Below are 15,319 nucleotides of genomic sequence, written 5' to 3'. Positions count from 1 at the left end.
GCATCCAATGGCAGAACACTTTCTTTCTGCTTCCCGGAAATACAATGGATGCTTCCAAATGATGTCTTTCTGAGCCCGAGAGGTGAAAGAGAGCCATTTCATGCCAACATTTAAAGTGCAGGGACAGGTCTACCACAGATCCTGCTAGTATTATATAAGCCTGGGTTGTTTTTTTTGACCCAGGAGTTGTTTGAAAGACCAGGCTGTTTTAAAGGGTTCTTTGGTGTAAAAGGTACAGAGGTATAGCAGTTGGAAATATTTCAGATTTCATTAGATTTCATCTAATACACTTGGATGGGGGCTGCTGTTAAAAGCACATGAACAGTAAAAACAAAAACTTGATACCTCTCTCACTGCTGCTGTAATACTGTAGACCATGTTTTCTAGTTACAGTGGTTTTACGTACAGCAGCATGGAAATATGGTCATATGTGCTGTAGTGCATCCTTGTGTGTAACAATTTGTACTCTATCTTTGCCAAGAAGGAAATGCAGTATTGAGATTCCTCAGTTCATTTTGTCTAATAGTGGAAAGTCACTGTCCTAATTCATAACTGACCATGGCTTTTAGAATCCAATACTAGTAGTACCGTCCTAAACAAAGCCCCTTAAATTCAGTGATTTTAGAAGGGTGTAACTCTGCATAAGATGGCACTGGAAAATAAGGAAGCCTTCATCTCACTGAGATAATGAACCTGTAATTAGGCTATATCACTTCAGACTGTGTAGCGGCTGACATGACTTGAATGCCCTCCAGTTCTTTCTGAAAGATACTACCCCAGGGAGAAAGCATAGAGCACTTCTCTCTTGACATCTAGTGTGCAGGGATTTGGGGGACAGGTAGGGCATATGGAGTGGCATTTAACTATATTAAACCCTATCTGCAGTCTCAAGCAGTACAACCTTAATTAAGGCTCACTACATGTGTAAAAACACCCCTCGTTCATAATTGCATGATTTAGTTAGGATGCTTTAGGGTCTGACGCAACCGAGGTCTTAAGTAGCATTATTTCCAGTGAAGCATTAAAAATAAGGCACCTATTTTATAGCCATTTTATGGCTGACTATTACTGTGGTTCAGAAAAGACATTGTTGGTGAAAGGATCATCTGGAGCCAGGCAATAAAGTGGTGCCGAGTAAATTTTTAAAGACATAGGGCATTCAGAGAAGTTTTTTTTTTAAAAAACCTAACCAAAGGCTTTGGAGGTATAAAGCGAATGAGTGAAGTGAGAGGATAAACTTGTCTAGGAGTTTGTACTTGTGTGACAGGATTTTAAACTAAGCCGCCTCAGGCTAATTTTTTAAAGTGCCCTTTTCTGTTTGTCAGGACAAGTAGCTTAATCAGGATGATAGGCTGTCCACTGGGGACTCCAAATTAAGAGGATTTCACTGAAACTGTTGTGTGTTCATTTAAGGCCATTCTGATGAGTTTGGTGGCACTGAACTGCTGTCACCTTTTTAGTACAAAACTGCTCACCTTTTTAGTAACATAGTACTCACCTGTAATTTAAGATTGACTAAAAAGGAGCACGTAGTGAAATAACAATGTAGATAGGCGTGCCCAATGGTAGAAATTGTGTCTTTGTTTATTTGAATGGAGGAAATTAATCATTTGTTGCTGAACACAAGGTGTACCGTGTGATGCAAAACTGCGCTTCTCCCTTTAAACACATTTTCTAATTCCAGGTTAATGATGATGTCTTTATACAATGTAAGTATCAACGTGAAAGGCTTGAAGTACATCAGTGAAAGTCCTGGGTTCTTTCCATTACTCTGGTGGCTTCTGAATGGTAAGGTCTTCAATGAATGCAGGACCAGATCATGATTTCACTAGGTGACAAATGTGAATATAAATCCAAAATTCTCATCTGACTTAATGTTCTAAAGGAAGGAAAGACATTCAAACCTCCTTGGTGATGGTGGAAAGTGCTGTCAAGTCATAGCTGACTTACGGTGACCTGTGTCATGACCCTTCTATTCCATGGAATTTTCCCATCCAAACATTAGCCAGGGCTGACTCTGCTTAGCTTCTGAGATCTGACAAGATTTATTTAGTTTATTAGATTTGACCGGCCTCCCCTCCTGGGCTAGGGGTAGCTCACGACAATCCTGTAAACATTCAAGTAACATTAATAATGAATATTAAAATATCCAAATAGAACAACTAATAAAGATAAAATAATCCAAGTGGCAAACCAGAACTAAATGTAACAGTAAAAACCCACCGTATTGAGGGGGCCCTGACAACTTGTTGGTAATTATCAGTCAGAACAAGTTAGAGATAATAGATGTTAAATATTAGCTGTTGATGGAAGTTAACAATGGTTGGGGGAAGCCTCAATGATAACTGTAGCTGCCTCAACCATATGCCTGACAGAACAGCTCTGTCTTGCAGGCTCTGCAGTACTGTATTAAGCTGTGCGAGGCCCTGGTCTCCTCAAACAGAGTGTTCCACCAGGCTGGAACCAGGGTCGAAAAAGCCCTGGTCTTGTTTGAGACAAGCTGGACTTCCTTAGGGGCAGGGATCACCAGTAAGTTGGAATTTGCCGATGGAAGAGCTCTTGGAGTGTGGTACCAGAAGAGGCAGTCTCATAGGTATGCAGGTCCCAAACCATTTACGGCTTTGTATGTTAGTATAAGAACCTTAAACCTAATTCAGTGCTCCACCTGAAGCCAATTCAGCTGGTGGAGCACAGGTTGTATGTATGTCTGCCTCGAGGATCCCTTGCTGCCACATTCTGGACGAATTGGAGCTTCTAGAGCAAATTACAACAGTCTAGCCTGGAGGTGATCTTCACATGGATCATAGTGTTTAAATCAGTCTGGAAAAGATAGGGCTCCAGCTGCTGTTCCTGGCATAGATGAAAAACGCTACTCAAACAGTGCCTACTACCTGGGCCTCCCTTGATAGGGAGACATCTAGGAGCACCCCATAGTTCTTAATGGTTGATGCAGAGCCGTAGCAAGGGGAAACTGCTCCTGGGGCATGTGTGTGCCCTGCTCCCCTGCCAGCCCCCGCCCTGGAACGCCTCCGCCCTGGCACATGCCTGATGCAAGACGCCCTCCCCCCGCCCCCTGAGCGCTACGTCACTGGCTGCATGCTTTCCTGGGTCAGCAGCTGGCATTCCCCAATCAGACCCCTTCGATCCACTTGACCTTCTGTGCTATCCAGGTCAGGGTTAACCTTATTCCCATATTTTAAAGCACCAGGCACTAAATGTGTATAATTTGCAAGAAAAGATGTGTTGGAAAAGCGAGGTAAGAAAGTGAGGATGGATTTTATCAAAGGGAGAGAGTAGGACTATGTGAGCTGTATGAAAGAGATTTATGAAAGGACAGGTCAGTCAGAAAAGATCAACCTCAATTGAGAAACTTTGCATGTGACATGAAAAATTAAGTTATGAATTCTGTATGTCCATCTTTTCTGACTATTAACAGAAAAAGACACATCAGGTACTATTGTCCTTAAAGTTTGAAAGACTACATGGCAGACTGGCTTTTAATATTGGAATCCCTGAGTTCTGCCATCAGATATATTATTCACTTGAAAATATACACAATAGCAGAATAATCAAAAGTCAACCAATTTTGCCATTTGGAGTTTAGGGTCTAAAACATACCCTTCAAAAATCAGTATTACAATGAAAAAGCTGATCTTATGTGGGACAGCATATTTGGTATTGTCTAGCATAGTCGTGGCAAACCTATGGCACGCATGCCAGAGAAGGCACTCAGAGCCCTCTCTGTGGGCATGTGCACCATTGCTGGCAGATCGTGGCTCCTTTGGTCTGCCAGCTGCATCCCCTGGGACCACCTATGTTGCCTGGGGTGGTCCTGGTGGCTGCTGGGCCTTTCTGGGGGGCCTCAGGCTTGTCCGGGCCAACACCATGAACCCCATCTTGGCCAGATGCTTGCCAGGCACCCCACAGCTCCAGCTTTGCCTCTGGGACGAGCTGTGCAGCCCGGACTCATCTGGGGAGCAGGCCCTGCCGACTGGGGCAGGAGTTCCTCTCCCGGCCACTGGTAAGTTGTGGAGGGCCCAGCGAGGGGGCACCAGGCTTCTCCTGGACTGTAAAAGTCTCCTTGCTTGGCCTTCCAAGGAGGGCCCAACGCGGGGGGTTTCCAAGCTTCTCTGGGGCTCAAAAAAACCCCTCACTCGCCCTCCCCTGGGGTTGTGGGATTCAGCTGGTTCGAGGGCTGAATCCCACCACTGGAGGGAATGCCTCTCCACCATCCCCAGCCACTGCTCCCCAGTGCCCTCATTTTTGAACTCCCACTGGTGCATTTGTCCCTTATGTTGGCATTCTGGGCAGTGGTGCTAGTGTGGGCTCATGCATCTTCCACAACTCCATTTACCACCACCACCTGGATTGGGCTGCCCATTTGATTAATGTAATTTTATATCCTCTATCATATGGAGGGGAAGCTCTGAACATAGAAACAACTGCAACAACTCTGTGGACAAGTGCGCCGTTGCCCCAGCACAGAGTTCGCTACTAAGCGTGTTGGCACTTTGCAATAAATAAGTGGGTTTTGAGTTGCAGTTTGGGCAGTCTCTAAAAGGTTCACCATCACTGGTCTAGCATGGAATTAAATTACTTGGCATCTGAAAACACAGAGTAAAACATTACAAGTGGTGATGGAAATACGAGTCTGAAAAGTTCTCTGTTCCAAAGGCCAAAAAAAAAAAAAAATTCTGCAGCTAGCTTTGGACATGGGTACTTTGGTCGGTAGCTTCATTAATTTCCAGCTTAGGGTATAGTGTGTTATTAAATGTCTAGCCTGTTCACAATAGACAACGGTGCTATAGTCAAAATCCAAGAAAACCTATAATAAAACCTATGCTAGCAACCACTAAAATACAGTACTTTAAAAATAACCCCATATCTGTGTAGCCTTAGTAGCACAAAATAAAATGCCTTCCAGCACTTTGGCAGATGTGAAGGTTTAGGCTTGCTGTGTGTCCATAGGAGGGGCTAATCTGGAATTTGGAAAGAGACATTGAGACAGAATGTCTCTTTGGATAAGTACATTTAGCAGTTTGTTGGGAGTTTGTTACAACTGGAAAAAAAAAACTCTTCCAAAACAGCTACATGTTTGGGAACTTAACTAATGAGACATGCCTGCCTTCAAATCGTGGCTTTTTTCTAAGCTGGATTTTATGGACTAGATAAGAGTGCAGGTGAGAGCTTTGCTGACTGTTTTGTCAAGCCTTTTACCACTTCTCCCTAACTCTCAGTAAAACATTTTCTGCCTTCACACCTTAGGGAAATATCTGAAACCTTCAAATGGTGCAAACTGGAGACTGCTGTCCCCTAAGTAGATTTAACATTTCCCATTGGTTAAACCATCTGGCATTAGCAGGTGTCTGGAAGCTTTCCATCCGCCTGGATCTGGTGCAATGTGTGGTATTGCTCATGAGCCTGGGGTAGGGTTGCCAACCTCCACTTGGGGCCTGTGGATGACCCATAATTACAGTGATCTTCATACTCTGGAGATCAGTTCCTGTGGTGAAAATGGCTGCTTTGGAAGGCAGAATCTGTGGTGCTGAGTTCCCACCCCTCCCCAAACCCCACACTCTCCCCAGGCTTCACCCCCAAATCTCCAGGATTTTTCCTACTCAGAGCTGGCAACCCCAGAATAGGCGCATTTCAGCCTATGTATAGCATTGAGGCCTAGTTCACCGCAAATATGTTTGTTGTTCAGGGATTTTCTTTTTAAGTATCAGCACTGGCCCCTGTTTATCACTTGGGGGGGGGGAGGGTGTATCAGCTAAGATCAAGTGTAGTATTTCTGGGGAAGAGCACATGGCAGTTTCTGAAGCAGCTGTTCATCTTCATGGCCTTCTGAAGTCCCACATTGCGCAAGACCAGCCATGGAGAGAATAGCAAGATCTGTTGTTCTGTCCTCATCCTGAGGGCAGAAATCTAAAAGAATACAGGGAGTGGAAAGAGTGGAAAACAGAAACCTGTCAATACATTAATCTTTAGTTTCTTTTTTTAAAAAGAAAAATACATTCTCTTCCCGCCCTCTTTCACAATAGATTCTTTTACCAAATCGCTCCCATCAATCTGCCGAACTGACACGCTCATCACAGAGGAGACACATCAGTTGCCCAGCTCAGGCCCTCTCACAATTAATTCCTTCATTGAAACCATCCAATGACGTTAATGCTAGCAATAAAAAGATATCTACTGTGCTTTACTCCCTGTGACCACAATTTCAATTGCAGCCTGATCATGCTTACTAAGAAGTAAGCTCCACTGACTTCAATGAGATTCTTTCAGGTAAAGTTCACAGGACTACAGCTTTCTGTGTGTTGCTGTTGGCCAAGCCATAATAAAACTCAGTCATTGCCAGCATGACATGATGTTAAAATGTTTTAGTACCAGTGGGGGGTATTTGGAAAAGCTAGTAAATTAGTCAAGCTTGAACTTAGTACCCATTATTTGTCGGGGTGATAAATTCTGCTTCTGCATTTGATGACCTAAGAATGCTGCATGCACGTGCCCAATTGAATTCACATCACACTTACAGAGCCTATTACAGATGAACAGTTTAGCATTGATGTAATGTAATTACTTAAGCCCCATTACAGAGAATAGTTCATCTGAGAGTATACTGCCAGTAACACATGTGACTGCAGTAGCTGTATGCCTTATCAGCTGCGTTTGATAGTGGCTGAATGCTGGTGACATCAAGCAGTACAGTGTTGGCTGTCAAACAGTAAAGTTAAGATAGATTTTTAATTTATTGTTAAAATTGTATTAGCATTTTATAATAAAGTAACTTGTGTTCTGTTTCAGATGATTAGCACATACAAGCACTCAGAATACTTTCTTTAAATGATTAACAGACTGTTTAAAAAATCACCAGAAATGTTTCTGTACCAGTCCTTTGGGAAGATATGATATCATTTTATGTTCCCTGCTACTACAAGTGGTAGGAAATTCCCTTGAGAGTTCTAGAGAATCACGGTGTTTCCAAATATTGTAGGCCTCCTGCTATAATCATCCATAGATCTTTTATCCTGGAAGAAATCATTTGAGAGACCTTTGACTTATGGTGGAACTATTCAGGAAATAACTTTAATAGTCAGGATCAGGTAACAGTAGTGAGAAATATAAAGGTTAAGGCTCAGTCCTGTAGTCATCCCCGCAGGTAAAATTACAAAGCTAAGGAATAGAAGGGTAGCGGAGGAGGGGTTTCATCTGGCGGAGAGCGTCAGCAACAGGAAGCGCGGGATTTCGTGATCCTGACAACTCTGCCCTGTGCTGGTCTCTCACACCTTTTATTAGGGTTTCCTTGTGGGCGTGTAAAGGAGGTGGGTAGGGAGATGAGCGGGAGACCGGGAGACCTGGAGATCATCGTAGCCTGATGCATGATCTCACACCTGGCACCTACGATGCGGAGAGAAGCGTCAGAAGATGGTGCGAATGCTCACCTGGGGGCAGGGGCCCATTGTCCCTTTGTCTGAGAGACACCTAGTGACTGTAGGCCAGATAGTTCATGACCCGTATTTCACAGGGGGATGAGGAGTGCAAGTCGCGAGATGCGACCAGAGAAAGCCGTGAGTCAGCTGAGTGTGCCAGCGTTCTACCGCGGTGCTGCTGGGTCAGCAGTGCATTACTACATCTCCTCCTTTTTTGCGTTTTAGAAGGAAGGCCGAAATGCTAGGAAATGATTTAAAAGGGCGGCTTGTCCCCTCCACGCCGTTTGGTCAAGCTTGGCCGAGGCTAGCATGTGCAACATTAAGAGCTTTGGATTTGCGAGGTAAGGGGAAAGTCGAGGGGCTTCTTACATAGGTTACAGGCAATATTAGACATACATTGAGCGGAAACAAGATCCATTAATGGGGCGTACAATTAAACCAATGCAGAGCTGTACAATAGCACTTAACCATCCTCCCGGCCAGCCAGCTCCAGAGGGCTGACCACCATTGGAACAAAACATCGCATACTTCAGATTAGATACAACTTCCTGCAATTCGGCGCGCTTTCCTTATGAATCAATTGAGAATTATCAGAGAGATTAAAACCTTACATATTACGTACATTTTCACAATACTTGGTGATGCAACAACAATAAAGTAATCAATAAGCGTACGATTATCTAAGATCGCTAAACGTGAGGTTCCCCTGCTGCTCGAGGAGGCCAGGGCATCCAGAAGGCATTGGAGAGGTAGGATTGATAGACCCTTAGCAAGGGCACGAAAGGCCAGAACGGCCGATAGTCTTAGTGTTACATGAGAGTAAGTCGGGGAGACTCCCACAAAATTAAAGGGAAGCTATACTCATATGGCGCAGAGGCAGCTGCGTACCATCTCCGGCAAAGGGGGGGTCGAGGGGAGGGGCGGAGCGGCACCGGTGCCCAGGCTCCCGAGGTGAAGCCCTGATGCACAAAACAATGGTGAGACGAGCAGTAGAAGAGTCCCGGCTTAGGCAGATAGGCGGGAATACAGCAACCTTAAATCACGATGCTTCTAAAATTAAGGCGTACGGTAACTTCAATAATCAGTCGGGTCATAGTACTCAACAATTCCCTTGGAAATTCGGCTCCAATGGGCATAAAGAGGCAAGGCATCAGACATTCGCGTTGGCAACAATATATACAAGACATGCATGTTTGTAGATAGGCGACATCATTTATATAAATGAAAACAATAAACATAGCTAAGCAATTTACATAGGCTAAGATGTAAGGAAGGAGAGCAACCCGTGGTTGCATAATTATCCAATGCATAGCTCTTGCTGTTTGACTACCAAAGCTTCTAGAAGCGATATGGCGTTAGAAGTCCATGGGTTTCTCAAGAGCGTAAGGGGAGCTACTGATGATATCTTTAGCATTACGGAGTTCAGTGACTCTCACGAGCAAGGTTGTGAGAGCAGGCGTGTTCCAACAATTATTCAAGCGGCTGAAAACAGCGGAGAGTTCCAAGGGTTAAATCTATCAGGAATGTTCCTGGCTGCAATTCCAAGTTTCAGCCAGGGGGCGGCAGAGAGGGAGAGAGAATGGCGGCTGTAGATGAGGGAGCAGCGACACTGGCGTCAACCTTTGAGCCATAGCTGGCCCCAGGCTGCCACATTCCCCTGGGGGGGGGCAGCGAGGGTTGCGATCTCCGTGGAAAGAATGGGTGTACTGGTTCCAGAGAGGGTCCCTCCCATCTTGGCCCAGGCTGGGGGGTGTCCGGGCTCTCAGCAACAGGGCCCCGGTGAGGTCGGGATCCTCCAGGGGAGGCCGAGCTCCATCTCTCGGGATAGGGCTGGCCACAGCATGGCGAGCTGGACTCCTGTATAGAAGAGAAAAAAAACAAGCGGCAGCTTTTCCCCCAGAGGTTTTGCGTGCTGGCTGAGTTAGTTCTTATAGATGACAATGGAAAGCGGGAAGCACTGGAGGTGGAAGTCGGAGACGGTCAATTTTTTGATAGAGAATAGAGAAGATTACTTTGGATATGGTCTGCTGGATGAGACCTTGATTGGGTCAATAGGGGGGGGGGAACTACTCCCCTTTCTTTTCGTTTGTTTTGGCCAAGCTTTCCTTAGGTGCAGTTGGCCCATTCCGATAGCGATCACTTGCAACCCGCAAGCTGTTACACAAGGCAGCGAATTGCCCGAAGGCTTAGGAGAAGGGAGAGGTCACAACCAGGTCGGCAGCTTAAACGAATTCACAATTATAGTCATATCGTAATATAGCATTCATGGGAAAATTTTAGAGAAAGATGCAAAAGAAAACAGTTCCTGGGCTTGAGGTTTGATCACACGAGCAATTTGAGAGGGGTTTGCAAGAAAAAAAACCTTTTGTCAGATCCCAGATCTAGGAGTGGGGTGCGTCAGCCCACTTAAGAGAGAAGGAGGGGGTGCAGAAAAGAGAGGCGGCGGGGGGGAAGGGTTTGGAAGTCAGCTCTACCTTCCCCTCCTGTAAGGAGACTTTGGCCGGTTTGAGCTCGCTTTTACCTTCACAGCGGAGGCTGTGTAAGATAGGTGTGGCTGAGAGATCCCCCCTGGCACTGTGGCTAGCCAGGGGGGGGGGGGGGGGCTCAGCAGAAATTGTGGGAACATGAAAATAATTCACAGCTACCACACATGTAGACTTGCATACGCGCCAATGTGGCAGTGTAGGCTCAGATAGACAAAGGAAAAGGTTCTCAAGAAAAGGCTTGAAGAAGAATTTTGAGGGTTAAAACTAAAATGGAGGTGGCTTGAGGCAGAATGGGTGACACCTTTCAGGGCATTGGCACATATAATCAAAAGAAGAGAAACTTTAAATTGAAGCATAAGAGCATAGCTTAGAGGCAATGGGGAAAAATTCCTCTCATGAGGGAAGAACCTTAGGGGTCCCTTTTAAAAGGGCAAGACCCACAGAACATACATAAGCATACATGAGCATATATAATGTAATGAAGAGGATTGCAACTTTGACTCAAGACCTTGCTCTCTCTCTCTTGCTGAAGATGGTTTTCTTGTGAGAGCATTTTAAACAAGGCGACTCAATCATAGTTGGGATTTCTGTGAGAGCATTTTACCAATATAAGCGGGGGTGAAAAGGAAGTGGGGTTAGTCCTTGTCTTAATTCCATGTGAAGTGTTTCCAAACTGGATCATTTGTGGAACAGACAATTGAGAGACAAACCTAAGAGGGAAATAACATGAGTTTAAGCATCCAGACCCCCACGTGAGAGCAGGAGGGGTCGGCAGTTCCTCGTGTTGCTGTGGGAGAAGAAAAGGTTAGGTGAGAGTGGAGTAGGTGAATTGCGCAAACCTTTGACCCTCTATGGCATGGTTCCAAACTGGCTCAAACAGGGTCCTAGAGGCAGGCACGTGGTGCAGATCTCTATGAGAATGGCTGCACCCAAACTCGAGAAGCCCACCATCTGGGTCACCCAGGGTGGCTCCTCCTCATGACGTGGGATCCTCACTCCTTCCTGAGGTACTGGCGATTTTTGCTGCTACTGGGTGCTTTGAGCTTAGGGGCCCTGCACGTGCTCAGAGGCTATATGAAATCTGGCTTGAACCTTACGGCTGGAGGGGGCCAAGGGGGCTTCCTCTTTATGAAGGACTCTAGGCTTAAGGCCGCTCGTCTTTGAGCATCTTCCCCTCTCCATGCCTCTTTGTCCTGTAGATCGGCTTTAGGACGTTCTGAGGAGGGTTCAAAACGGCAGTCCTCTTGGTTAGTGGGATGGACTGGGCATAGCGCCAGAATATTGGCGTTTTCTTCCGTCAGCATTTCTTCCGGCTGCAAATCAGTGGTTACGCACTTTGCAGGGATTTTGAAATGCGCGCCATTCTGTAATGTGGCACTAGCCGGGAGGCATGAGACTTCAGAAATAGAAGGAGCGAGCAAGAGCTGGGAATAGAAACGCAGAGGAGGGGCAGGCAGCGAGATTTAAAGATCAACTGTGAGCTTAGATTAGATTCAAGTGAAGGCATAGAGGCAGGAGGATCGGAGGAAGAGCAGGCGCTCAGGACACTGCGAGGAGGTAGGCATCATCTTCCGTCAGGGTTTCCTTCCTCCGCGCAGATGCGTGGATTCCCCGCTTTGCAGGGATTTTGAAACCCAGCGCCGATACGTGTATAGGCGCTGATGGGGAAATCGTGGCTTGAGGAAAATGAAGCCGAACAAAGGGGAGGCGGCGGCTGAGCGGCGGAAGGGAAGTTGAAATAGGCCCCGAAGAAGGAGCAAAGGGGCCAGAAGGAGGACGAAGGCGTCCAATTTGGCGGATAGAGAAAATTCCGAGGTTGAAATTGAAGGTGAAAAGATCGAAAAGAGTGACCTACAGCAAAGGGAGCCATGGAGTCTCGCCTGCAGGCCTGATGGCGACATAACATTATCTCTCCGTCAGTGGCAGTGACATCGTGAGGCTCTGTCGCGAAGAGTGCGCCCGATGTTTTCCCAGTCCTTAAGATTCCATGTCCCCCCCTCTGGGCACCAGGGACACTGGGCTGCAATCTCCCCAACCAATTTAGCGAAAGCTCCCTTCTCTTTCACGGGGGGCCACTGCATTTGGCTAACGCTTTCGGGTCGTCCAGAGTGCTTGTCATAAGCCCAGCTTTTGCAAGCTCCCATACTCCACCAGTGTTCGACCGGTTGAGAGAGTGTCCTAGGACGCGTGTCTCCTGGATCTTGCCGATCCAGAGGACAGGCGATAATGCAGCATTAGTCCCTGGATCGCGCCCGATCCAGCGGACTTCGATGTCGCCCGGCCCCTTTCCAGAAGCGGCCGGTGAGCAGGGTGGAGGTTCGAGGATTCCCGGGTTTTGGCACCAGCTTGTAGTCAACCCCGCAGGGTCGTCGCTAAGGAATAGGCGAGACGCGGAGGAGGTTTCATCTGGCGGAGAGCGTCAGCAACAGGAAGCCAGCGGGATTTCGTGATCCTGACAACTCACCGCCTGTGCTGAATCTCGCTGCCACCTTTTAGTAGAGGTTTCCTTGTGGGCGTGCTTAAAGGAGGTGGGTGATGAGGGAGATGGCGGGGAGACGGGGAGACCTGGAATCATCATGGCGGATGCATGATCTCACCTGGCTGCTCACGATCGCGGAGAGGAGACATCGAAGCGTCTGGGTCTAATCCTCACCTGGGGGCAGGGGCCCATTGTCCCTTTGTCTGAGACACCTAGTGACTGTGAGCCAGATAGTTCATGACCCGTGACTCATAGGGGGATGAGGAGTGGGGGTGCGGTGCGACCAGAAGGCCGTAGGTCCGCTGGTGTGCCAACGTTCTACCACGGTGCTGCTGGGTCAGCAGTGCATTACTACAAGTCCTATCCATGTTTAGTTAGAAGTGACCTCCACTTTGTTCTTTGGACTTATTGACTACTATATGTACAGAATATTACAGCCTTAACACCGCTTCTGTGCTTGGAAAAAAATGTTCACAATTTGTATTGTGGAATATATTTTAACCCCAAGCTAATTTCACTGTATTTAGGGGAAAACAATGTCCCACAAAATTTTGTGTCAGTTGTGGCAATTGTTAAGGTGTTCCACTGTATCCATACACTGACAGCTTGAAAACAGACTTTCAAATGAGGTGGAATGTTTGAGAAGATTCACCTATTTGCTTTGTACATTGAATAACTCATACCTGTTCTATTCCTCATAAAGCAGTAGTTTTTGTTTTTAATTTTGAAACAACAAGAACGATGTTTTAAATCTAGAATGTTAGAAAACTAACAAACTTTCATAAGTTTTAAAGGAAAACATGTAATAATTTCTAATATTTGTATCTGAAACGTTTTTGTATCCCAGGAACATTGTTGTACACTAAGAGGCATTTTGGTACACAAAGAACCTAGTGTTTTGCAGGTTATCAGGAAGGATTAGAAAGTCTGTATCACTCTAGAGCACTTAAAAATGCTTGCCTGAATGACTTTTCTATAAAACATTCATGAGGTGTTTTTGTACCTTGATATGTTATATGGACTGCAGTAAAATAAGTACTCCAGAAGTGAAAATGATTAGTTTCTGCAGTTATTTTGTACCCCACTTGTAGGGGGAAAACATATAAGGGATAAGTGGCTGTATCTTAGAGTCACTTATTAATGCACATCTGGCAATTTCTTAAAAGGGCGAAGTTGTAGAATCACACATCTCTATGATGCTATCCAAAAAGTCTAGCTGCCTGTCTGGTAAGTGATTAAGGATGTTGGGCTAGAATCTTGTGACCCAGGTATGAATCCTCAGATGTGCCCTGGAAACTCAGTAGGTGACCTTGGGCCAGACACTCTCTCAGCCTAACCTACCTTGCAGAGTTTTGTGAGGATAAAATGGAGGACAGGGTGATGTAAGCCATGTTGGGCCCCCATTTAGGGAGAAAAGTAGGGTATGAATGAATTAATTTATTAAATAAATTAATATAAAATTCACCCCTGGTCAGCAGCAGGGCTTAATCTGATTTTTTTTCTACATCAGAGCCCTCTAAGCCCCGAGTGCCATCCACAGTTTACTGATGAAGAATAAAAAAAGCACCACACAAGACAGTTCTGCTTTAGTAATCTACAAGGTTGCGACCCAATTTTATGCCACATTATTTGAGAACCGCTTGGTACAATGCAAAAATCAGTAATATGACTTAAATAAGCATTGATGAGATCTTTACAGCTGAAATGTAGAGCAAGGTTACAAAATGATTTTGATTAAAGTCAGCCTTAGAAAACCTTCATATGGATGCTATTATGGAACTTTGCTTAGACTATTTTCTTTATCACGTCTAGATCCAGATCCAGAAGTATGCCTTCATGTGCTACGACTTCTCCAGTCTGTGATTTTGGAGCCAGAGGTTTTGGCCAAGTCAGCTGGCAAGATACGTGACACTATGCCATTGCCACGTATTCTCATGCTGTCGAAGTGCCGTAATGGAGATCTCCAAGTGCTGGCACAAGAACTGCTTGAGGACATGAAAGTATTAGAGTGTGAAATATAAAAGTGCATTTGCTATGACATTATCTTTTGAACCTTTAAGATTATTTTGAGTTTTGTGGTTGTCTGTAAAACACTGTAGTTCATTTTAACATTGAGAAACTAGCATTTGAGAAACTGTCTTTTTTGCATGTGCAGGAGAAGCTCATTCCGTCATAGCTAGAAGTAGCATGCATCAGGTTTTATATGGTAACCACATGATAACAACCCTGTTAGTAATGTTGTGCAAAAGCTGATGTTATAGCTTTGCCAAAAGTTGGTTAAAAAAAATTAATAATAGTTCTAATGTGTCTATTCAATTTCTGGATAAAATCAAGTGCCTCTTCTTTGGAGTCATGTTCATGCCTTAACCACACCAACTTTCCTCCTATTCGACTGATACCAATTAGGAATAACTTTTAATCTTCTGTGTTTGACAGCAACGGAAAAGTGTGTATAACTGAGGAATTTGGATTATATTGATGTGAATGATAAATTTTGAAAAGGCTTATTGATGGGTAAGGAACATTAAGACTTTGTGGAGCTACTGCTTGTAGTTTAAAGGGCAGCTGGGAAACCAGAGGTATGAAAACAAAACATCTACCTCAAGAGAAAGGGGTAGCTTCAAAATCCAGGCTGCATATCAAGACCCTGTGCTGGCTGTTGTAAGTAGGAGTACCACACTGTATATTGATCTTGTTTAGAAATACCCTTACTCCCTCTGCAAATCAGTAACTTGGAGAATTAACAAGCTATTCCACACATCTTTAATTGTTGGTAGATAGTTAAGGACATGTTATCTATGTTTGCGCAGAAGGTAAGTCGGGATGAGTACTGAGGTCCTTTCTACTCTGAACGTTTTATCGATAATTACAGGAGTCAAAACTGATAAAGAACAAGAGCAAATATTTCCTATCAGGAAAGAGTT

The 15,319-nt window shown here is 45.2% G+C and overlaps 1 protein-coding gene across 5 annotated transcripts in view; it reads left to right on the top strand.

Annotated features, from left to right (window-relative positions):
• The window catches only part of LOC125432139 (heat shock transcription factor 2 binding protein), a 41,149-nt gene extending 26,412 nt beyond the window's left edge, over positions 1-14,737 (top strand). For all 5 annotated transcript variants that reach the window (XM_048495523.1, XM_048495521.1, XM_048495520.1 and 2 more), the window contains exons 7-8: positions 1,685-1,788; positions 14,208-14,737. In XM_048495523.1, the coding sequence (XP_048351480.1) occupies positions 1,685-1,788; positions 14,208-14,416 (313 nt within the window). In that variant the 3' untranslated portion in view covers positions 14,417-14,737. The remainder of the gene's footprint in view (positions 1-1,684; positions 1,789-14,207) is intronic.
• Positions 14,738-15,319: the final 582 nt, after the last annotated feature.

The sequence above is a fragment of the Sphaerodactylus townsendi genome, linkage group LG04, assembly GCF_021028975.2.
Source record: "Sphaerodactylus townsendi isolate TG3544 linkage group LG04, MPM_Stown_v2.3, whole genome shotgun sequence".
Lineage (NCBI taxonomy): Eukaryota > Metazoa > Chordata > Lepidosauria > Squamata > Sphaerodactylidae > Sphaerodactylus > Sphaerodactylus townsendi.
This window is presented reverse-complemented; position numbering and strand designations above follow the sequence as displayed.